This window comes from Ceratotherium simum, chromosome 26 (genome assembly GCF_057802395.1).
Source record: "Ceratotherium simum simum isolate JZ-2026a chromosome 26, ASM5780239v1, whole genome shotgun sequence".
In the NCBI taxonomy this organism is placed as follows: Eukaryota; Metazoa; Chordata; class Mammalia; order Perissodactyla; family Rhinocerotidae; genus Ceratotherium; species Ceratotherium simum.
Genome location: NC_141925.1, coordinates 23,486,163 through 23,508,716, shown reverse-complemented (window position 1 = coordinate 23,508,716; position 22,554 = coordinate 23,486,163). Strand labels below are relative to the sequence as shown.

At 52.3% G+C, this 22,554-nt stretch overlaps 1 protein-coding gene across 7 annotated transcripts in view; it reads right to left on the bottom strand.

The window, feature by feature from the left end:
* Positions 1-22,554, bottom strand: part of KATNIP (katanin interacting protein) — a 191,521-nt gene that overhangs the window by 116,496 nt on the left and 52,471 nt on the right. For all 7 annotated transcript variants that reach the window (XM_014794589.2, XM_087417181.1, XM_087417184.1 and 4 more), the window contains 3 exons: positions 15,879-16,048; positions 13,954-14,051; positions 2,146-2,277 (listed from right to left, as the gene is read on the bottom strand). In XM_014794589.2, the coding sequence (XP_014650075.1) occupies positions 2,146-2,277; positions 13,954-14,051; positions 15,879-16,048 (400 nt within the window). The remainder of the gene's footprint in view (positions 1-2,145; positions 2,278-13,953; positions 14,052-15,878; positions 16,049-22,554) is intronic.

The window sequence follows — 22,554 nt, the reverse complement described above, 5'->3', positions numbered from 1 at the left end:
GTGACATGGGGCAGGGCTGGGACTGGAACAGACTGAACTGGGCTAAAAACCAGCCTCCCAAACCAAGAGAAACTGAAGGCTCTTTGCACTGACTGATCCTGAGCAGGGGACGGTGTGGTTGATTCAAAGGCAAGTGTGTGTGTGTGTCTGTGTGTTATGTGGAGGCGTGTGTTAAAGGCAATCAAGTCCACAATTTTGCTTATGTAAAATCCCATTTCTATGGACTGTTTAAGAAACAAGGTCATTGGGTCATTCCATAGAAAAGGACTTTCTTTTTCCAGGAAGGCAAACATTTCCAATTAACTTTCAGACTTTTTGCAGGCGGGATGTGAAATAAAGCGATCCCTTGCTCCTTAACTGTCCTTCCTCTCTGAGCAAAGACGGAAACAGCAGCATGCAACACTGATCAGAGGAACGTTTCCTGGACAACATTCCCATCGCCTTTATGCGTGATTTTCATTTCCTGAGAGCAGGTTTTTGGTACAGAAGAGACATGCGGAAGAAAGATTCCGTCCTTCTGGTGAGGCTATCAAATCTGCAGCCTGGGACCACAGCTGAACAAATGCATTCTGGCAAACGGGGCAGGGACTGGCTTAGCACTGGCTTTGACCAGCCACCTTTCGATAATTTTGCTCGTACATACCACAAAGATGACCTACTCATTCATTCTACGTATAAAAATGATGCCCTTGGAATAAGATCCAACCATCCGCCCCCACCCCTGCCTGCGCCCAGGTCACTGTGCACTGCCTGTGGGGGGTCTGCCCCCACCTCTCCAGCCTCACCTCACTCTACACTCGCCCTCACTCACGTGGTGCCTGCACTGTGCTCCTTGAACAAGCCCAGCCTCAAGTCATCTGTCCTTGCTGTTCCCTCTGCCTGGAATGCTTTTCCCACTGCTCGCTGCCAGGCAGGCTCCTTCTTATCCGTCAGGTTTCAGCCGAACTGTCATACCTGAGAGAAGCGTTCCTTCCCTCTCTACCCTGTCTAATGTTGCCCTCTCCCCCACACCACCTGCTGTCCCATCTCCCTCTTGTTTTCTTTACAGAACACCTATCAATACCTGAAATTATCTCATTATTTATTTCTTGGTTTTATTCTTTCTTTATCTTTTTATTCTTCACTGTCCGTTTCCCTCCCAGAACGTTAAGTTGCTGAGGAATAGGCCCCTCGTCAGTTTTGTTCATTTCTGTGTCTCTGGTGCCTAGGACAGGGCCTGACGCTCACAAGTAGGTGCCTGGCAAATGCTGGTCAAAGGGAAGACTGGGGTGTACCACCACAGTTCCCAGGATTTCAGAAAGGAAATGATGTTTGCGCAAGGGGAGTGAAACGCCCCGGTCGTCAGCATCGTCAGCTGCGGCAGGGCTATGCACTCTGAGCTACAGCTACACAGGGCTTCTGGGTGTTTCCACGTGTGGCTTCTGCTGCCCCAGGGGTGAAATTCAAAATATGTAACAACAGGGGCCGGCCCCGTGGTTGAGTAGTTATTAAAGTTCCGCGTGCTCCGCTTCAGTGGCCCGGGTTTGCGGGTTTGGATCCTGGCCGCAGACCTACTCTACTCATCAGCCATGCTGTGGAGGCATCCCACATACAAAGCAGAGGAAGATTGGCACAGATGTTAGCTCAGGGCTAATCTTCCTAAAGCAAAAAAAAAAAAAAAAAAAAAAAGAGGAAGATTGGCAACGGATGTTAGCTTAGGGCAAATCTTCCTCACTAAAAAAAAAAAAATTAACAACAACAGGCGCGTGCATACAGGTGCAGACAGGCTGAGTATCAGCTCTGCCTGCTTACCCTCACCTCCTTGCCCTCACACTCTCACCCAGCTTTTAGGACCCAGGCAAATGTCACTCCCTCCAGGAAGCCTTTCTGGATACTCTCCCTCCTGGTCCCGCCACACCTTGCCCCACCTCTCAGCTCCCTCTGGCGGTAGAGGGATGGTATGCTGTGGCCTCTCTCGGGTCAGACACCAGCCTTACTGACCAGGTGCCTGGCGGAGCGTCTAGCATGTGGTCTGTGTGCTCCTTCAAGTGTGGGAAATGAATGAGAGACTGCAAAAGGGCAGGGGCGTGAGTAAGGGAAGAGATAAGTAACTGCTAGACAGCGCCCCCAAGAGCCGCTATAGCCCTGAGCTGAGGCCTGTCCTACCTGTGGACGATCTCCAGAAGCATCCTTTGCCTTGACAGTCACGTCCCCACACGTCTCAAAGTCTTCAGAATAGTCCAGAGGAGGTTCAATGTGGAGCCGCGGGCCCGCTTCCGTTCTGATCTGCACAGACTTCTGCACACAAAGATTCAGAGCGTTTCAGACACGATTCCTCTGAGGAGCGAGCACTTTAGGGGCGGCCTGCAAGGTGGCACCTCTGTGAACGACAGCGGTGGTGTCACGACACACGCTGCCCGCCATCCTCTCACGCAGGCCAGCCTGGACGGGTCACACCACCTCATTCAAGTCTTTACCGCTTCCTACTCTCCAAAGTGTGTTCAGTAGAATTTTTTAGTAACTTTTTGGTTTGAAAGGACTTATCAGTAGAATTTTAGTAGGTGTTAAACTTCCCAAAATGGACTTTGCGATAAAATAAGTTTAGGAAACCCTGGGTTTTTTTCTTCAGGACCTTTCAAGGCTTTTAATATGCTCCCCCAACCCCGCCCCCCCCACACTGTGGATATCCTAAAATAAAACACAGCATGAAACATTTCCCAAACTTTTGAGGCCATGGAAATGGTATGCGGGGGTGCCTCTCTACCTCCCAGCATTCCTTGGATCATTCTTTGGGGAACCCACTCCTTGGCCTGGTGTGGCAGAATACAGGCTGTCCCCCAGTGTTCATTTCCCTTCCTCTCCTGAATCCCGTTTCCAGACGTGCACCTGGCGCTCCCAGCTTCCCCTGTAGCTGGGAGGGATCCCATGAACATGTTCTGGCCAGACGGAGTGGGTGGGAGGGAGGGGTGTGTGCATTTTTGAGGCTGCGCCCGTAAAGGGAAAGGGAGAGCCCCCCTTTCCCTTTCGGGCGGAGGTGGTGGTGAGCTGCCAAGGACTGTGGGAAGGAGGCAACATCTAGAGGATGGTGGAGAACAAGAGTTAATGCCTGGGTTCCTCCGTGACCTCTCGGAGCAGGTGACTGCGCAGCGCGGAACCGCTGTGTCCGAGAGACATCAGCTTGCACGTTGTTCAAGCCACTGTTATTTGGGTCTCCCTGCTTTAGCAGCCAAACCTGTACCCTACACGGTACACCTGGCATGCGCAGTTCTCTACAATCTGGCCCCACCTGTCTCTCCTACACTGATTCCTGTGCGTCCGGTCACATACCCGACAAGTGGGCCAAGCAGAACTGCTTCCGGTACCGAGTATCTGCAGGTTTGTCAGTCCAGCGTCCATTCCCAGTCCTTCAGGAAACACCTCCCTCATTTTCCTCCGGGCCCCATGTCCCTCCCCGACTCTCAGTCCCCCTGTGGCCCCAGGTGGGAATGTGACTCAGGTCTGGCCAATCAGCCCACTCCACCCCTCACAACACACCCTGGCCAGCTGGTTCAGGGATGGGAATGACCTAAGACAGCAATGAGAGTAGCCCTAGGATTCCTGCCAGAGCTGTGGGGAGGAGGTGCCCTCTTCCTGCAGGGGTGCCAGACTAAAGGGAGGTATGCTAAGAGACGCTGGGGACCATCCTGCCCCTAACACAGAGACAAAGAGAGCTGAGAGACTGAAGCAGAGTCCTGAGGGATTTGTTCAGAACCCCTGGATCCAGCCACACCTGAAGCAAGATACCATTAAAACTTTCTCTTTTTCACTTAAGCCAATGTGAATAAGATTTGTGTTGTGACAGAATCCTGACCTTTGTCTGTGCCCTAAACTCTCTCCCCTCTGTGCCTTTGCTCATGCTGTTCTACCAACCTTACTGCCATTCTCCCAAATCTTCCCCATGTATCCAAATGCCACCTAAGCTTTGGAGACACTCTGCCTGCCCAATAGCTATCCACTGCCCTCTCCACCCTTACGAACAGAGCCCTGACTCCACTGAGGTGGTAATGTGCCCCCTTAGGATGGTCACATCGTTGGAGGTCCTCGCAGCTAGGGATGGCCGCGTGAGCCAGGTGTGAGTGGCGGGAAGTGTTCGGGCGGAGCTGCTGAGGAAGCCGCTGTTTTCCTGCTAACCAGACTAACTCAGTGACATGGGATTTTGCCCTTTATCTTTCTACCCCTTGCTGACGGAAAGTGGATGTGATGTTTGGAAGCAGAGCAGCCATCTCGTGAGAATAAGGAAGAAAGCTACATGCTTAGGACGGCTGAGTGGAAAAACAGAAGGAGCCCAGGTCCCTGGAAGCATCCGCCACCCGTCCCACCAGCCTGGTTGCCTGGCTGCCCCCCAAATGCCTTGTTTATGTGAGAGAAGAACAGTGGGAGTCTTTAAGCTCCAGGGGTCCAGTGTCTGTCACATGCAGCTGAAGCGCGTGTAACCTTCGGGCACTTGCCATGGTTTGCGGTTGTATTAGAGCTGCTTGTGTGTGTAGAAGGACCTGCGTTCCAAACTCAGGCAGACCAGTTCACTTCCTGGAACTCTGATGCTTATTCCCTGTGCAACCCTGGGCAAGTCACATAACCTCCCTGAGGACCACTTTCCACTTGTTAAAGCGGCACTAATGACACCTCCGTTGCAGAACTGCCGTGAGGAGGACCCACAGTGACGCGGGCTGAGCCCTTGGCATGGGGCTGCGACACACAGCACGGGGGTGCTGTACTGTCCACCTTATGTGGCATCAACCCTACACAGGGGCCAGACTCCCCCCAGGTGTACGTTTCATCCCCGGGGCCCCTAGAAGCACACCCAGGGTGTCACATGGTCAAGCAAGGAAACTGCCACCTGTTCCAGTGCTGGACTTGGAGGGCAGGGCTGGGACCAGGTGGCGCAAGCGGACACCCAGGGAGCAATGTTTAAGGAGGTGCCCCTCTCCAGTGCCCTGCATGTGTGCCAGTCTGAGCGTGAGGGCCTCACCCCAGGGCCCTGTCACCAAGAGAAGGAAGAGGCCCACAAGCCGTGTGTGTGAATCGATGACCCGCGGAGGGACAGTGATTTAGATCACATATTACCCCCAGGCCCCACGTCAGAACCTTCACCCAGTAAGACTCAGCTACCCCAGAGCTTGGTGAACGGAGCTATTATCCTGATGGTGAACCAGATGCGGAGCCTATTGCCCTGCGGGACTCGCCGAGTCAGGACAGAACCCCTTTCTCACCCTTGTCCACACCACCCCACCCCCATCAGCCCCTCACACCAGGTGCCACGTCACTTAACGCAGAGTGAGCGCAGCTCCAAGTGCTTCAGGTGTGTTTGCTCATTTAGTCCTCACGGGAACCCCGGAGGAAACCAAGGCACACGGCTGTAAGCCACTTGCCCAGGATCACAAGCTGGGAAGCCGCAGAGCCGAGATCTGAACCCCAGCAGGGTGGCTCCAGAGGCCTTACTCTAAACCAGGGATGGGCCAACGTTTCCTGTAAAGAGGAAATGTTTCAGGCTTTGTGAGCATACGCTCTGTGCCACAATATTCAACTGTCCCATCGTAGCTCGAAAGCAGCCATGGATAACCCTAAATAAACAGGCGTGGCTGGGTTCCCAAAACACTTTATTTACAAAACTAGGCCATGGCCGGATCTGGCCCAAGGCTGTAGTTTGCTGACTGACCCCGGTTCTAAACCACCATGCTACATTGCCCCCCACAGGCATGTGAAGATAAATGTGTCCAGCCTGGGCTATGGTAGCCTTTGGCGAGAACAGAGGGAAATTAGAGAATTTCCTGACATTAACACTCAAAAAAAAGGAGGCAGGGCTGGGCTACAGATCATTTGAGGAAAAGATCTTGGAGAGAGTAAGGGGCTGAAAAAGGCAGCTAGGGTACCCCCGGTAGGAGAACAGGGAGGAGGAGGAGGTGCAGAAGGAAGGCGCCATGGGACATCTTCCTCCCAGAGGAGACCCCAGCACTTGGCGATGCGCCCCAGACTCGGAGCGCACCCTGCTGTTTCTGGAACCGCACGTCTGCTCCGCCTTCCTCTCGACCATTGGCCTCGCTGCCCTGGGCCCCAGCTCCAAGGGTGGCCTCGCTGCCTCCCAGGCTTCGTCAACTCGCCCTCAGAGCATTTCTTAGCGTCAGCAGCAGGGTGTGTGGAGGGCAAGCACTATTCAGAATACAGAAAACCTGGGCTTCTGGGCCAGGAGACTCCTGGGGGCTTTTCTGCCTCGGGCCAGGATGAAGGTGTGAAGGCCCTGACTTCATCAGAGATGGACTTCCACGATACCTTGATACCTCCGGGAGAGCGTGCGCCTCCAGCCTCCCCGGGAACCATGCAATAATCGCCAAACGCTGAGAGTGCAGGAGAGGAAGAGGGCGGGGGCAAGGGGGCCCAGGCCTGGGGTGCAGCCTGGCCCCTCACGGGTCTCTATCTCTTTATCTAGAAACAGAGGCTTAGACTAGGGCCTTGCTACTCCAGGTGCGCTCCATGGACCAGCAGCATTGGCTTCTCCTGGGAATTGGTGAGAAACGCAGAATTTCAAGCCCCACCTGAGCCTCAGATGGAGGAATCAGAATCCACATTTTAACAAGACCCCAGGTGACTTATATGCACATTAAAGTTTGAGTAGCACAAGATCAGGAGATCTGTGAGGTTTTGTGGTGGGTGCTGTTGTTTCTGCCTATCCAGCAGGCATTCCCCTGCCTTCTGGTAAAAAGCACCCTGGCTTTCTTTTGGAAAATTCTCCCCCTCCCCACCCGCAATCCTAGTGTTCACGTGGAACTGAGTCCAGGGGTGGGTGGAGCATATGACCCAGACCTGGCCAATCTAAGCACTAGATCATGCCCACAGTGACCGGGTGATTGGTTCAGGGGAGCCGAAGAGATGCAACAGCACGGTGACAGAATGTAAGTTGGAAGCTGCTGGTGGCCTTCTTGGTACCACATAGAGCAATATGGAGAAAAGCAGAGTTGAGCGATGGAGAATGAGCTCTGTTACATTATCTGAGCACCTGGATCCAGCCATGCCTGAATTGGGAATTTCTTACTGGCAAGTAAGAGAGTTGGGATTAATACAGCTCTCTTGGCCTCTGACTCGAATTATAAACATGAGAAAGAGCTCCAGCATTGAAGGAGGAGAGCCCACGTGTGTCTCCCTCTTCTGCATCTTTCCCACCCTCCCTTTCCTCGGAAGTATCCCTCTCCCTTCCTAGGAGCTTAGCACAACTGCTCCCCTCACCAAGATGTCAGTAGACAGTTTGCAGCAGGCGTTAAGGCACTTAAACAGCAAGTCCTTAGCGAGTACTGACTGCATACAAGATTCTGGAAAAATGTCAAGACATAAAACATTTAAAAACCAACACTCTGGCCTCAAGGAGTTCATACACCACACATAACGGAAGAATGTGTTTATGAAGCAACATGTGACAAAATTAATGTGGTCCAGAAAGAGTTTCTAAATGCTGAGTGGGTGCCGGAGAGGGGAATAAATAGTCCCTCCATCTGGCCTGCTCCCCCGCCCCAGCCCCAGGGAGGCGCCTCTAACACTACTGGGAGGAGAGGCAAGCAGCCCTGCCCACATAAGAACGCCCACTTCCCCAGGAGAAGCGCAAGGCTGGCGGGTTCCAACCCAGCCCCCAGCCGCGCCCGCTCCCGGCCTCCCACCTTCACGCCCTTGCAAGGATGATGCCCGAGCTCCTGGCTGGCTCCCCATTTGGCATGCTGTTTTGCCTGGAGTGGGCGTTTCTAAGCGGCTGCTCTCTCCCGCCTGCTCGCAGCGCCCAGACCTGAGTAGATCCTCGTAGTATCGACCATACACCTGGACAGGATTTAAAAGCCCCGACACCCAAACACCTGTGTTCCAGTTTGCGAGCCCAAGGCCAGCTTCTTTTGTACTCAGCCACACTCAGCCCAGTGTCATGCCCAGAGTTATTTGTATGGATCTGCCACCCGTCTTAGCAAGCGTTCTAAGAGGTGTGCATTAAAGCTTATTGTCATTTACAAAAAAAGAGCAAGGCAGGGGGCTGCCCTGGATGGTTGCACAGGTTGTATAGTATGTAAATGGCTCCCTCTGGAGGTGGGAGAGCTCTGAAAACCCTGACAGGCGGGTTTGGGGTGCGGAGTAAATCTACCTTATTTGACATGTTCTTCCCGGATTTGTCTGATCTCATACAAATAACAGCACTCGACACTGACAGTCTGCATCGTGCAAGGTCACCGTAAAGGCTGATGCTTTATGGGTTGTTTCATTTACTGTCCTCACTGCAGGGGTTCCGGAAATTTACAAGAGGAGAACAAAGGAGAGGGCCCCCTCCTCCCCATTTTCACTGCGAGCTTTCCTGGAGGTGCTGAGGCTGCCTCGCCCTCAACAGGAAACCGGATACAGCCGCTGAGCGGGAGCAAAGCCTCTGCTTTAATAATTGCAATACGCTTGCTTCCAGGCCTTTAAGGAAAGCCCACCCCACAGTAAATTGCTGGAAGGCCAATCCCTTCACTACCAATTTAATGCTAAGAGCTGATGACGTTCATCAAATCTGACAGCATTTTGGTAAACGACGGCTCTGTTGATTAGGCCGCTGTCCACCCAAGTATTACAAGGCTGAGGAAGCCATAAATCTTAATCCACTGATAGCAGCAGAAAGATCTAAGGCCGAGAAGTGGGGGGAGAAAGGACAGGACCAACCAGAGCCCATTTATCAGCGCCAGCCCACTCCACAGAGCGGGTGGCTGCTTGGAAGCCCGACCCAGCCATCGCCATGCACCTCCCTGGTCCCCCCAGCACTGGCGAGTCCCGGGAGGGGTTTCACAGGTGGAGCTGTCAGCCTCTCAGCCAGCAGTTGGATGACTCTGTGACCTTCTGGCCCAGGGATCCTCGGGCCTGTGGGCCTCAGGAACCCCTTCCGTCGCGCGCGGCTCTACCCAAAAGCGCTTCCTAGGTGCTGGGCCAGACCCTACAAACGGAAATCTGTTCTACTGGACGAGGCAAAGGTATTGGGCTTGGTCAGCAGGGAGGCGATGTGCGACTCGGGAGAGTTTAGGGGTATGGTGAGGAAAACCGGCAAGACAAGTCAGAGTGCAGAGAGGCAACGCAGAGGAAGTGGCGCCTGTGGGGAGTAGGCTGTGACCGCAGGGCTTACCGCGCACTGTGACCACTGCATCTCCTGCCGACCTGGCCAGGGCCAGCGCGAATGCACCGGGTGACTGCGTGGCCCCAGCTGTCCCTCCTGCTGGGCACGGCCATATGGGAGAAACCCCAGGGCTGGGACGGGGCTGTGGTCCCTGATGGGCCACCACAGGGCCCAACTGGCCACCACCAGCCACTGGGGACTCTGCTGCCTTGACCACTCTGCCTACCCCTGCTGCCTCCAAAGAAGGTGGAGCCCATCCAAAAAACGTAAGGATAGACTGCCTTCCTCTCTAACCCACGGACCCCAAATCTGTCCCCACCTGCTTTCTACCATGGAGAAACTGTCTCCTTAACTCCTCCAGCTCCTGGGGACAAAGGAAACCAGTCCAGTCTCTCTTCCTCCTGACAATAACAATAGTGTAGTTGGCACATGGAGTCTATTTACTATCCTGCCTCCAGCCTCCTCGACAGAAGCTAGGGGACCCAGTCCCTGCTCAGGGTGCAGCTCGGGGCAGGCAGCTTTGAATCTGCTGACCGGGCCCCACCCGCAGTCACAGTCCACTGGGGCAGGAGTCCAGGCCTTGACCCGAGTAACAAAGACAAGCTGAGAAAGTCACATGGTCTCTCTTGGAAAATTTCAACAGACGAATACCAAGGGAGTGAAAAACTGTGACATGGAGAAGGCTGGGGAAAGCCGCAGCTATGAGGCGGCAGGGCCCCGGAGTAAGCGGAAGCTGGGGGATGGAAGGGAGGTGCGGAGGTGGGCGCTGGGGATGGCTGGCAGAGAGAAAAACACTGAGCAGGCTTCCAGGGAGCCCTGCCACACCCGGGCTTCAAAGCCTCCATCCGGCCTCCTGCAGCCACTCGGCCCTGTAGGCAGCCCTCTGCACACAAGAGCTGGGGAATTTTTCCAAAACAGGAACCCAAACATGTAACTCTCCTGCTGAAAACCCTCCAGGAGATTCCTCACACTTAAAATGAAATCCAAACTCCTTCCTGGGGTCTTCTAGGCTCTGTGCGATCGGCCCCTCCGACTTGTGACCCCTGACCCCCACGCCCACCCTCTCCACCACTGTGCACGGCCACCCCAGCCTCCTTTCAGCCTGATCCCGCTTCCTGTTGCCCTCACTGTGCCCCCCACTGGGAGATGCTCCCACCAGATCTTCTCAGGGCTGGCTCTGTCTCCCCTGGGGAGACTTTGCTGCCTACCCTCTCCAGATAACTCTTCCCCAGACACTGTCCATCTCCTTTCGCTCTTTTCTCTCCCTCAGACCACTTGTTTACTTACTTGCCTGCTTGCTTCTGGTCCTTTGCCTCCCCGCCCATGCCCCGGAAACTTGAGCTCCAGGAGAGCAGGGCTCTGACCCCAGCACCTGTAGGTGTCCAGAACTTAGTAGGTGCTCAGTCAATGGTCACAGAGCGACCGAGGGACGGAATGAGTGAAGGAGCACACTAGAGTGAAGAGCCGGGGTCTCCAGGCCAGGCAGCCCTCTGCATCTGCCCTCCACCAATAACTGTGGTTACACCCATTTACCAACTGCTTCTTCCGTGCTGGGCACTGCTTGAAACGCTCTACAGACACTGGCTCATTGGATCCTCAGTAACTACCCTATCAGGCAGGTACCATTATCCAGCCCACTTTACAGACGAGAAAGTGGGCACCGAGAGCTTCAGCAGCTTATACAAGACCGCACAGCTAGTGAGTGGTGCAGCTGAGGCTTTGAACCCGGGCCGCTGGGTTCTGGAGTCTGTGCTCTTAGCCATTTCTCAGGACTTCTCTGTCACCTGCCGCCAGGTCCTCCAACCTGAAGAAGCAGACAGCCCCTGCTGATGGACCACCTGTGACACGCACTGTGCACACCTTCCTTCCCAGCAGCCCTGGGAGGTTTTACTGATGATGAACCCAGAGCTCAGAGGTCACATTGCCAGCTCCAGGGCACACAGCTCTTAAGTAGTTTGTCTGACTCCAAAGCTCATTCCCTTCCACTCTCCAGGGGCCTCAAGTTCAAATGCCCCAATGAGCCCGTAGGGAAATGGAAAGGTGGGAAGCTACCTGGTGTAAGAGAAACAGTAGCCCGAGCATGGTAACAAACTGCAGCTGCCACTCGGCCTCAGCTCTGGGGCTCTAAAGGGAGTGGTGGGGACTGTGGCAAACAGGAGGGCTTGTGCCCTGTCTAAAGTGGGCAACCGCTCCTGGGCTTCTGCTGCTGGCTGCCTCCTGGGAGGGCAGCCCAGCGTGGGGGCCAGATCTTTCCATCTTTCCAGTGAGGTAGGAATCTAGATTGTTTTTTTTTAATATGTAAAATCTTTTGAATTTCAATGTTAGCAAGTGACTCAGGCTTTAACCCTGAGTCCAAAATGTCCAAAAAACATTATTTGGGGTACAAGTTCGGCCCACAGCCTTCAAGTTGTTAACTTTTGGACTCCACCAGGCTGGTCCCCCTCGTGTTTGAAAACAGTTGTGGCTCCTCCTCCCAGGTTAAGCAGCATCCATGTCATCACGGCAGGATCTGCCAGGGCAGGAACCGAGCCTTACTCGATTTCTCTGTTTGTAACCCCAGCCTCACACCGTGCCTGGCCCATGGTAATAAACGTGTGTTAGATGAATGGATGATTTCTTTCATGACGTGGCTTCTAGTCCATTCACCATTTCTGAATGCTCCCCGGCTTGTCTACATCTCTGAGGGGTGGTCCCCAAGGGACCGCACGTGGGTGGAGCAGAGTTGATGTGGTAGTGGTGGGGGACAGTTGGCCCCCAGCACCCACTCCACTCTTTCCCTAGGGTGCCTTTCTGCACAGGCCGGAAAGCCAGACACTGCATTTCCCAGACTCCCCTTCAGCTGGGGTTCTGGAGGCAACTTAGGTGCTGCCCATCAGATGGCCTCATGGACAAGGAAAGCAGAAGTGAGGAGAGGAGAGGAGGGGACACAGGTTGGCTGTTTCTGTGCTGAGCACAGTGGGTTTTTCAACAATGTCCCACCCAGACTGGACAAGCTACAGGCAGGGTCTTTCTTCACAGCGTTGGCCCTAGCAGGCACAGCGTCACTCTGAGGCCAATCCTTGTAGCAGTGGCTTCCTGAACCTGGACTGCAGCTAAGGTGATGCATTCCCGATACTGATCTCCTGCCTTCCTCTCCGTGTCCTAGGTAACGGCTTTCCCGGCAGGCCCATGCTAGGATGCTGGGCGCCACTCCTGGAGGCCCAGCTCAGAGCCCATCCTCTCACTGGCCCAAGGATTTGATAAGCCCCTGATTCCCTGCATTACTTTCTTTCTGATTAAAATAGCCTGAGAGGTCTCTATTGTTAGGCGCTGACTGACCCCTGACTGATACAGTGCAGAAGGACAATTACAGCCTTCATGGCATCAGGAAGCCAGGAAATTAGCCATGATTAGGCCCTGTGAAGTGTGGGACCACAGGGAGAGACTACGGAGGGATGCTAATTAATCTTACGCCAAGTCTTTTAAATTGCACAGACTCTGGGGCCAGCCATTATGTCACAGTCTAAGACACAAATATGGCTCCTGATAATAGAAGGCACTCGAAACAACTAGGACTGTCTGAAGTGAGAAAGTGGAGAAGGGCCTCATTAATGAGAAATTAACATTCATTGCTGGGGACAAAAGGAGCCTCCAGGCTGTGTGCCCTGCAGCCCTGGCTCATCAGCACTGAGAGAAGGCTTTGGGAGTTAGCAGGCAGGAACACCCTTCCCCACTTAATCCAAGACCCATAAATGCCCGTGCGGAGAACTGAAAGACCACTGGGTTTGGAGTCACAGGTCCAGGGTTCAAATCTCAGCCTACACTCCTCCCTTAGTAGCTATGTGACTCTGAGCAAGTTGTCTTAACTTTCTGGGCCTCCATTTCCCCAGCGGCACAATGAGGATATTTACAGACCTACAGGGCTTTTGCAAAGACGGGCTGATAGAGCGTATAAAAGTATTTACTGTGGATCTACACATCTGGTACAGCACAACGTGTTAGGAGGCACTACGTCCCAGTCCTGGGGACCACAGTATGAAGCAGTATATATACACCACTGCTTAAGCCTCACCTTAAACCAAGCGAGTCACATTCTCTGGGGGTGGGCCTGAGCATCGGTATTTTAAAGCCTCCCAGGCGATTCGAATGTGCAGTGGGGCTGAGACACACTGGTCCCAGGTAAGGAATGAGGGACTGCAAGGGAACGTACAAGGACTATATGGGCAAGAACACCGAGCTTGCAGCGAAAGATGTGGGTTTGAGACTTGATTCTGCCTCTTAGCTGTTGACCTTGAAAAGCGCACTTAACTTTTCTGAGCATCCATCTCCTCAGTGCCCTTATAAGAGGGAGGACACTGGAACTTACCCTGCAGGTCTGCTGTGAGGGCGGAGGAGAGGGGTCACGGGGGAGCTTAGCCCATGCCTGGTGCCCGGGATGTGCTCAAAGGTACAAGCTGCTGGCATGGGCAGCATCAGCAGTGACCCAAAGTGGCATCTCAGGTCTGTGGGGCAGGGGCTTCCTCTTACTCACCCAGTGCGTGCCTGGCACACAGTAGGTGCTGTATGAGTGAGTCATCACGACGGGGCTGCGAGTCTGACCGTGGACACGCCTACACATCGAGAAAGGAGGGCCATGCTGTGGAGAGGGCTGGAGGGTGCTGAGGGCTCCTCCGCTCTCCAGAGGCCAGCGCCACACAGAGAGGGCACTGCTGCGGTGCCCAGCCAGACCCACGCCCTGCCCACGGGGATTCTGAACGCTCTGATTATGTTTCTGTTCCCACAATAACCCCACTCCTTATTCTAAAGCATGAGCTGGGCCATCGTCTTGACCCTGCCCAGGGTTTCCAGACCTGGTGCCATCCCCGGCGCTGGACTTTGCCGGGGGCTGTCCGTGAACTTCGTCTTAAAGCTTCTTCAGCTTCTCGAAACAGGGTTCTTCGTCCGCAATCTGCACCAGAGATGAGGGAGGAGACCTGGTGAGGCACCGGCGACAAGCTCACACGGAGGGTAGTTTTGTAACTTACATCTAAAACGCACGTCGCTGTGTCTGAAGTCTTGTATGTGAAGCTATTCACTGTGGCACCATTTGTAGCAGCAAGGCATTAGAAAACAAGCACAATGCCCAGCCAAAAGGGCATGGGGAATAACTCCATGCTATGCAATAATAGGTGTAATAATGCACAGCTGAATCGGGCAGGTCTATCTATGAAAGGAATAATCTCCGAGGTGCAGAAACAGGGAACAGGCCGGTGTGCACGATAGGCCAGCATATGTGTAAAAGCCAGGAGAGTGGAGAGATGTTTGTTGAATGAATAAATGTACTGCTGGTGGCCCAAGTACTGAGACTCCTGTTATCTGCCCCTCCCTGAAACCAGGACCAGCAAAGGCCTGCTTCTCCTAACTAGCAGCAGGTCTGGCCAACTCCTCCTCCAAGAAAGCTAGAACAGTCATCCCATTTCCCTCTTTGCCCTGGGGGCTGGGAAGCTCATGCTAAACTCCAAGCTGAACTGCAGTGACTCTCCTGGAGGAAGGTTTTGGGACATCACTTTCTCCTTTTATCCCCCTGTTGTTATTTTGACGTTTAGTGTCTGTTAATGGCTTGGGATCTTACCATGCCTGTGAAGCAATGAATCAGAACAACACAAATAGAGATTACTGTGTGCCAGACACTGTACATTTCTTACGTCATTTAATCTTCCTGGAAAGCTGGCAAGGTGGGCATAATTATTCCCATTTTACAGAAGAGGAAACTGAGGGTCAGAGAGGACCCAACTGGCAGAGGTCTCAAGTTAGAAAGTGGCAGAACAGAGTTCAAACTCAGCTCTGCCTTGTTCCAAATCCTCTTTTTGTAATGTGGTAGCACACTGGCCTCTCAGACAAAGTGGCCTGCCTTGAAGGGCACTCTGGCACCCTGGAGATAGGCACCCTCATCAGTCCCATTTTAAAGATTTTATTTATTTTATTTTTTCCCCCCAAAGCCCCAGTGGATAGTTGTGTGTCGTAGCTGCACATCCTTCTAGTTGCTGTACGTGGGACTCGGCCTCAGGATGAACGGAGAAGTGGTGCCTCGATGCGCACCCGGGATCCGAACCCGGGCCGCCAGCATCGCAGCGCGCGCACTTAACCACCAAGCCACAGGGCCGGCCCATCAGTCCCATTTTAAAGATGAGGAGACAGAGGCACAGAGAGACAAAATGGCTTCCCCAAAGTAACACTGCCAAACTGGGACCTGACTCCATGAGCTCTGCCATTTCATTGTCAACCACCAGATCATTTTTGGTGCCTATATCGGGCCAGCCACTGGATTGGGCGCTTTCTATTACACTTCACAGATTTTCTGTGCTTTTATTACAGGACACATGAAATCCGTCTAAAGTAGGCAGAGTCTGGATTAACTGAATTCAGAAACGAACAGTGGAATCAAATATCACACAGGGTTAGGGACTGAAGTTAAGACATCAGGTATATCAAAATTATCCTGGACATTTCCTTAAATTACTGGCACTTGAGACCTAGGAAATGTAAAAGCCAGGAATTACTGCTCTGGCCAGGTCTGCCCTGGGGTAGTGGAGGCCGAGACTAGTTTAACAAGGAATAAATAAGGATTTCTCTGTCTTGCTCACTCTCATGCTCTTTCTTTCTGGCCAAGTGGGTACAGTTAACTTGTATAGGTTAACTAGCTATCTGCTGGTGAGTTTATGTGCACAGGATGTGGCTCCACTGTCCGTAATTAACGAACAGAGCTGCTGGGGGGCCCGGGAGGGCCTGTGCTCACCCTGTGTCCCCTCAGCGTGGGAGGCGCTTCTGGAGAAGGGGCAGTGGATGGCTTTCCGAGGCGACGTCTTCGGTTCCGAATTGGCCCCGTTGACGTAGACAGAGAACCCTTGTTCCAAGTGCTCCAGTCTCAGCTGCACGGGGTCCTTGGTTTTCAAATGCTTTAATATCCTGCAAGAGAAATGACCGCTTTCTCCTCATTATACGAGCCTGCGCCGCCGCCACCCCACCCCACCCCACCCCCGAGGAGAGAGAACCGCGCTCTGACGACCAGAGGCCGGAGGCGGGTGCCCACCTGTTCGCCTACAAACAGCCTCCAAGAGGCCCATTACACACCTGGAGGAGCAGCGAGGGAGACTGCTGGGGGCCCTGTGGGGTCTTTCTGCTCTCCTTCAGAGGCTCAAACGCACGTTAGCAAAACGTAGGCCCCCACCCTCGCCCCACGGTGACTGAGACAGACAGCTGGCATGCGTGTGCGCTGCTGCCACACGGCCTGGATTTCTGGGGACAGCCCTGATTTCATGCACTTCTACTTTGTGTGATGGTGGCACTTTGTTCAATGTGGAACGCAGCGTGGTATAGGGTCTCAGCCTTTGTGAGAGAGGTCTCATGTAACACATCTGCAAATCAGAAAACCCGCTTCTTCTGACCAGGCAGACTGATTCTTTGCTTCAGTAAATAGATGTGTTCTCAAACTCTCACCCCTGACATCTCAAACACCATCATTTTATCTTCCAATGCTTTTATTGATAGGTTGAAAAACACATTAATGCAAGATTTGTTCAAGATTAATGATATGATTATCACACCCATTGGCTGAAAAGTTCTTAGTCTGAGCATGCGGGGCCTCTAGATCAGCCTTCTCTAAGGCCCAGCCTCACACCTGGCCTGGTCCTCGCCCCACTCCTGAAACTGCGTTGCCATAGACAGTGCACAGTGTCTTCTTCGGCTCCTCAGAACTGCTCCCATCTGACACCAAGCCCTTCAGTGTCTTTATAAACACCCTTCCGCACCCCACCTCAACTAGATTTATTTCCGCACAAGAAGAAATAGAACCAACCACCATGGCCACAAGCATGCATCCCCTTCAGGGATTAAATAAGTTCCTACCAAGTTAGCATAATGTAAATTTTTTAAAATAATAGTAATTAATAGTAATCACATAAAGGGTGTGTATAGTGTGCCAAACTCTGTTCTAAACGCTTTACATATAGTCGATTCTTGTTATTCGTGGTAGTTATAGTCTATAAAGTTGCCACAAACACTGAACTAGTGAATACTGAGCCATTGTTGCTAGGGGAAAATACGGGATTTGGTTCTTGTGAGCCTGTGGTCACAACATTTTCATCAACTGATCAATACATAGCCTTGCTTTGTGTGTGTTTCCGTGTAGAGGCACTTTTTACTTAGTACATAGTTGATACATGAACACTGAATCACGGCCAGCAGCACTTGAACTCACACCTGAATGAAGCTTACCTAACACATGCATTTTCTCCGTGAGGGACATCGCAGCCTTCTTGAGCTTAGGAACACTAGACACACTTCAGCGCTATGCCTGGGGGCCAGTTTCAACAGCAAAACCACCAACAGAAAGCACAAAAACACGAACAACGTGGCACTAAGTAGACCGCGAGGAGGACACTTGTTTACTGTGTGAGAGCTGAAACAAGAAGGCAGAGCGTCCCTTTGTTCACCGCAGCGGGGAACGTGTGTGTCAGGCAACCAAAATTTTTTGCCACTATGCACACGTCTTTGAATGATCAGCAAAGCATTGCAAGTATTGATTTTGGAGGTACAAATAAATTTTAGTGACTAGGTGAATTTGCAAATACGGAATCTGTGAGTAACAAGGATTGACTGTATTGAGACGTTACTCTTTACAACAACCCTATGGGGTAATTCCTTTTATTATCCCCATTTAATAGATAAGGAAAATGAGGCACAGAGAGGTTAAGTAACTTGCCCAAGGTCACACAGCTAGTATGGTAGCAGGGCTAGCATGCAAACATAAGCAATTGGGCTCCAGAGTCTTCACCACAACAAAGACAACTTCTTAAGCTAGCGAGATGATGTTGAAATTGGCAAACTCAGACATTGCTGGTAACGTACACGGCTTTCTCAGAAGAAATATAAAAACATAGACAATGCCATATGCTTGGTCTTTGCCTAGTAAGCACATTCCTGATCAGGAACAACGGTCAGTGTTCAGTCATAACAAACCCTGAAAGCAATCCAGTGCCCACCACCTGGGAAGCAGAACCTGGGATCTCAAGCAGCCATAATAATTATGAAGAGTGTTGAAACACAGGGATTGTTTGTGATCTGTTCGGTAGGGGTGAAAAGGGCAGAATAAAAATGGTACATATGTGGTAAGTACAAAGTGGGAACAAAGCGTGTTTATGGACCCAGTGTGGAAGGTGATAAATGTGAAAATTAAATCAGCTGTTGAGGTAGGGTGCTGGCATCATGCGTGATTTCTTTATTTGCTTTTTAAATGTTTCTTTAGCTACTGATACATCCATCTTTTCAACAATCGTGGCAGGAACATTTATTACAGACTGCTTATCTCTTGCCAGCCTCAGAAGCCTGGGAGATGCCTGATTGTTGGGCCACAGCACAAAACAGAAGGAAAACACAAGTAACTAAGAGACGATTTCCAAACATGGCAATAGCTGCACTCGCTGGAGAAAACAATCAGAAAGCGAAGCAGGCCCGGCAGTCTCCGGGGAGACAGCAGGGAGCCCAGACCCCAGGGGGCCCCGAGACAGGCGGTAGGTGGAGGAGTGGAAAATCTGACCACCCAGGCAGAGACTGCTGGCCTCAGCCTCCCTCCGGAGACCGTCCTATCTCCTGATGCTACCTTACGGAGGCATCCCCTTACCAGCATCCGGGGCCGGCACTCCACGTGTGCCGCTCTTTAAGCAGCATGATTTATGAAAATGTGGATTTATGAAATTGATAAATGAGGAGATAATTATTCAGACTGTGAAAGGAATCGCTAAAGGAACTTCCCTACTGCAGCTGAGCACATCAGTAAATTCACGTGGCATCAAAGTGGGTTTTTTTTTTAATTGATAGCCTACTTTGCATAAAAAGCTGCCCTAGGTGTAGGGGATTCAGAAAAATCAGATTGAGTCCCTGCCCTGTTGAAAACGGAGCCCTGCACACCTGCTGCCCTGTCACACTCTGTTCTCTCGTTTCGTCTGTTTCACAGCACGTGTCTCACTGCCTCACACTACAGTCTAGTATCTGTTCTCTGTTTACTCTCCGTCCCTCCCCACCGGAATCGGAGCCCCTGGGCATGGGATCCATGCTGAGTGCGAGGAACAGTGAGGAATGCTCTTCATACCTACTTCTGGAACAAGTGGCCCCAAGGAACTCAAGGTCTAGCAGGGGAGAGAAGACACGGATGTGCATCCTAATGCAGCTATCATGTGTCTAATGCACATCGCAGGCATCATTTCTGTTTTATCCCGTATTGGCCTTTGTGGTCACTTGTACAGAGAGCTCTTTCGCACAGAAGAGGAAGTGGGGGCACTGTGAGTTGGAGCACAGGGCGTCATCAGGAAGTGTGATGAGGGACATGACACACTTGAGGGCCGGGTGGTGGGGGCACAAGCAGGGACTCAGGTGGTGGGAGGACTCAGCCGCGTTCTCATGGGCCTAACAGTGACTGGGTTTACGGCTGAACTGTCTCGGTGTGTGAGTGCTGTGGGTGCTGTGTGACTGTGGGCTAGGCACACGGCTCCTCTGGACCTCAGCCACCCCAAGGTCAACTGAAGGGCTCTCTAAGTGTCAGGCATTCAAGGTTATCTGGACGTCAGCTCAGGGAGAAGGCACGTTTAACATTAAAATGATGACGATGAGGAAGAAGAAAGCGGACTTGGGTGGTGGGCTTACTATGGACCTTCAAGTGTCTGTCTCACTTAACCCTTCAGTGGCCCTGAGATTTAGGTCCTCCCGTTGGCTTGTTCTGTAGATGAACTTGCCCAAGGTCAGAGAGCCAAGGAAGCAGCCAGGATTTAAATTCCGGGAGCCTGCCTCCCAGCCGCTCCAGTCTGTTGTTTCTCATCTCCTCCCCAGGTATCACACCACAAGGCTCTCAGCAAGGAGCGCTCAGAGGAGGTGGTGGCATTTGCGTCCAGCCTCGAAGGATGGAGAGGCGGAGGGCAGTGGTGCAAAAAGCCTGCCATTCCTCCGGGAACCTGGGTGGCCCAGGGGATCTGGCATTTGTCCTCTAGGATGTCACCACCCCCCATCCGTGCGAGTGGAGGTGACATAGTATGGAGTACGCAGCTCCATCCTGGAGGCTCTGCCATTTCCCCTGCTTGCACGACCTTGTGCAAGTCCCTAAACCTCTCGGAGCCTATTTCCTCTTCTGCAAAACGAGACCAGGAACGCCCACATCTCCATGGGTTGTCATGAGGACGGAATGGGGTACCAGGTTGAAGCTCCAGCTCAGAGGCCGGCCCAGACGAGGCCCCCACTGCATGCTGGTTCTCCCCTTCCTTCTGTCTGCCTGAATCTCCTCTTAGGGCAGTGGATTCACCTCTCTTATGGGCACCTTTTTCTTTAAGTTTCCCTCAAATGACCTTTTTCAAAAAACAAATAATACCATTGTTGGATTCTTGGATCTGGTCCACCCTCCACAATCTGGAGGGGTGTATTACAGCCACTCTTGGCCGACAGCTCTTCAGACGCAGGGCCCTAATCTGTTCAGTCGATCCTCATATCTCAGCCCTTTGACCACTCTGGTCGCTCTTTCATGAGTCCTGTCGGCCATGATTACATCATTCATGAAGCTGAGTGACCGGAATCACCAAGCATCCTCTGGGAGGGTTTGTACAGGGGTGAACCAGGGCTGCTACATCGCCAGAGCCTCCCCCTGCCCTTTCCAGGTCCTCCCCTGGAGCACAGGATCACTCTCTGCTGCTTCTGGCATAGTCATAGGTGGCCTGTGCTCACCTGCCACTGTCGGAGAGCTCCTCAGGGGCAAGGGCTGTGTGGTGGACCCCTGTTCTTTTTGCCTGCCCAGCAACTCTCCCCCATCTTCCAAACACAGCTTCATGGGGTGGCCGAGGAGCGGCCAGTCAGACCATGCCCCCTCCCCGGGCACAGGGGGCGACAGGCTCAGGGACAGGAATGGGGCCCAGCCAGGCCGCTGGGAGCCCTCCTCAGTGCTTTTGCTAGAACTATTAGGAAAGAAGTGCAGTCTTCCCTTTGAGGTAGGATGTAAATGTGGGGTTTCCAGTGGCCGCCATGGCCACTGTGAGGGAAGTCCCTGCCTGAGATGAATCCAACATGGGAAAACAGCTTGGAGATGAAGAATGACTGATTTCAGTGACATAATGTGAGCACCAGGATCCAGCTATGCCTGAAGCCAGAGTATCATCCTAGATTTCTTAATTTCATGAGCCAATAAGTTTCCTTGTTGCTTAAAATCCATTTACCTTGGGTTTCTGCCCCTTACAACCAAAGGAGCACTAACTAATACAGCTTGTGCTTTCCTCATCCCAATGTTCTCCTTCACACTAGTGGTAACGCTAGGCACTGAGAAGGCACTCAGTGAAATCCTGCTAATGAATAAAAGAATAACTTCACCCAGCATCTTGTGGGCAGCTGTGTTCCGGGCAGATCTCCCCTAAGAACTCGCCCCAGGGATTGAACACCCCCTTCTCGGGTTATAAGGCAACTCAGATAAGCAGCCTGGTTTTCATCTCCCTCCTTTCTCCTGCCCAGTGCACAGTTCAGGGCTGGTTTTCTACCCGGTCATATAACTAGATCTCCAGGTAAACTGCAGTTCATTCCCACAAATCCCTCCTTCGTGAACTTAGAGCCACTGGCAACCCTGGCAGGTTTCTCTCCTCTTGATCACGTAGGACAATGTCAGACAAAACATAAAAAAGAAAGGACAGCCCAGCTCCACCACGTCCTGGCTGTGTGACCTTGGGAAAATTGCCCACTGCTCTGGGTCTCCACTTCCCTATGTGTAAAGTGGGTGCAGTAACGGTCGCCTCATTGGGTCGTGTGTGGATAAAATGAATCAATGGGTGTGAGGCGCCTGGCACATGGCTGGCATGCCAGAAAATGTGCCTTTAAGGCTCGACCTGATGATAGCTCAGGAGCACTCCCACTCTTCATATGTCTCCATTTGGAGGTGTTTCTTTCTAGCTCTACCTTCTCACATCTGTCATCAAGCCAGCTCCCTCTCGGTGAGAACACGTCTCCCAAATTTTATGGCAACTCAGTTTTGATATATGTTTTAATTGCCTCTGTGCTGCAACCTTGTCTCTGGATATTCTCATATACGCTATCTGCTGTACCTCTTTGATCACACATTTATTGATCCCTTGATTAATGAGAAGCAATTTGCTCACAAGGAACTCTGACATTCTCCTCCCAGACAAGTCACTTGTATATGATTAAACGATCACCCAGCTGTTTGGTGGCACCATCCAGCCTGCCAGAAACTGAATGAAAACAACCCTTCTCTGTGGCATTAATGATGATAAAAACCCACGTTGGTCTAATCAGCATAGGCCTTCCACTATGCTAGTTTGAGGTCGCCCCTGGGATGGAGAGAGATGAGCGCAGAGCAGCTGGGCACAGAGGACACCACCCAGCATTTCTGGCTGGTCCTGGAGAGTTAGTCTACTCAGAGGTTCTTCACTGGG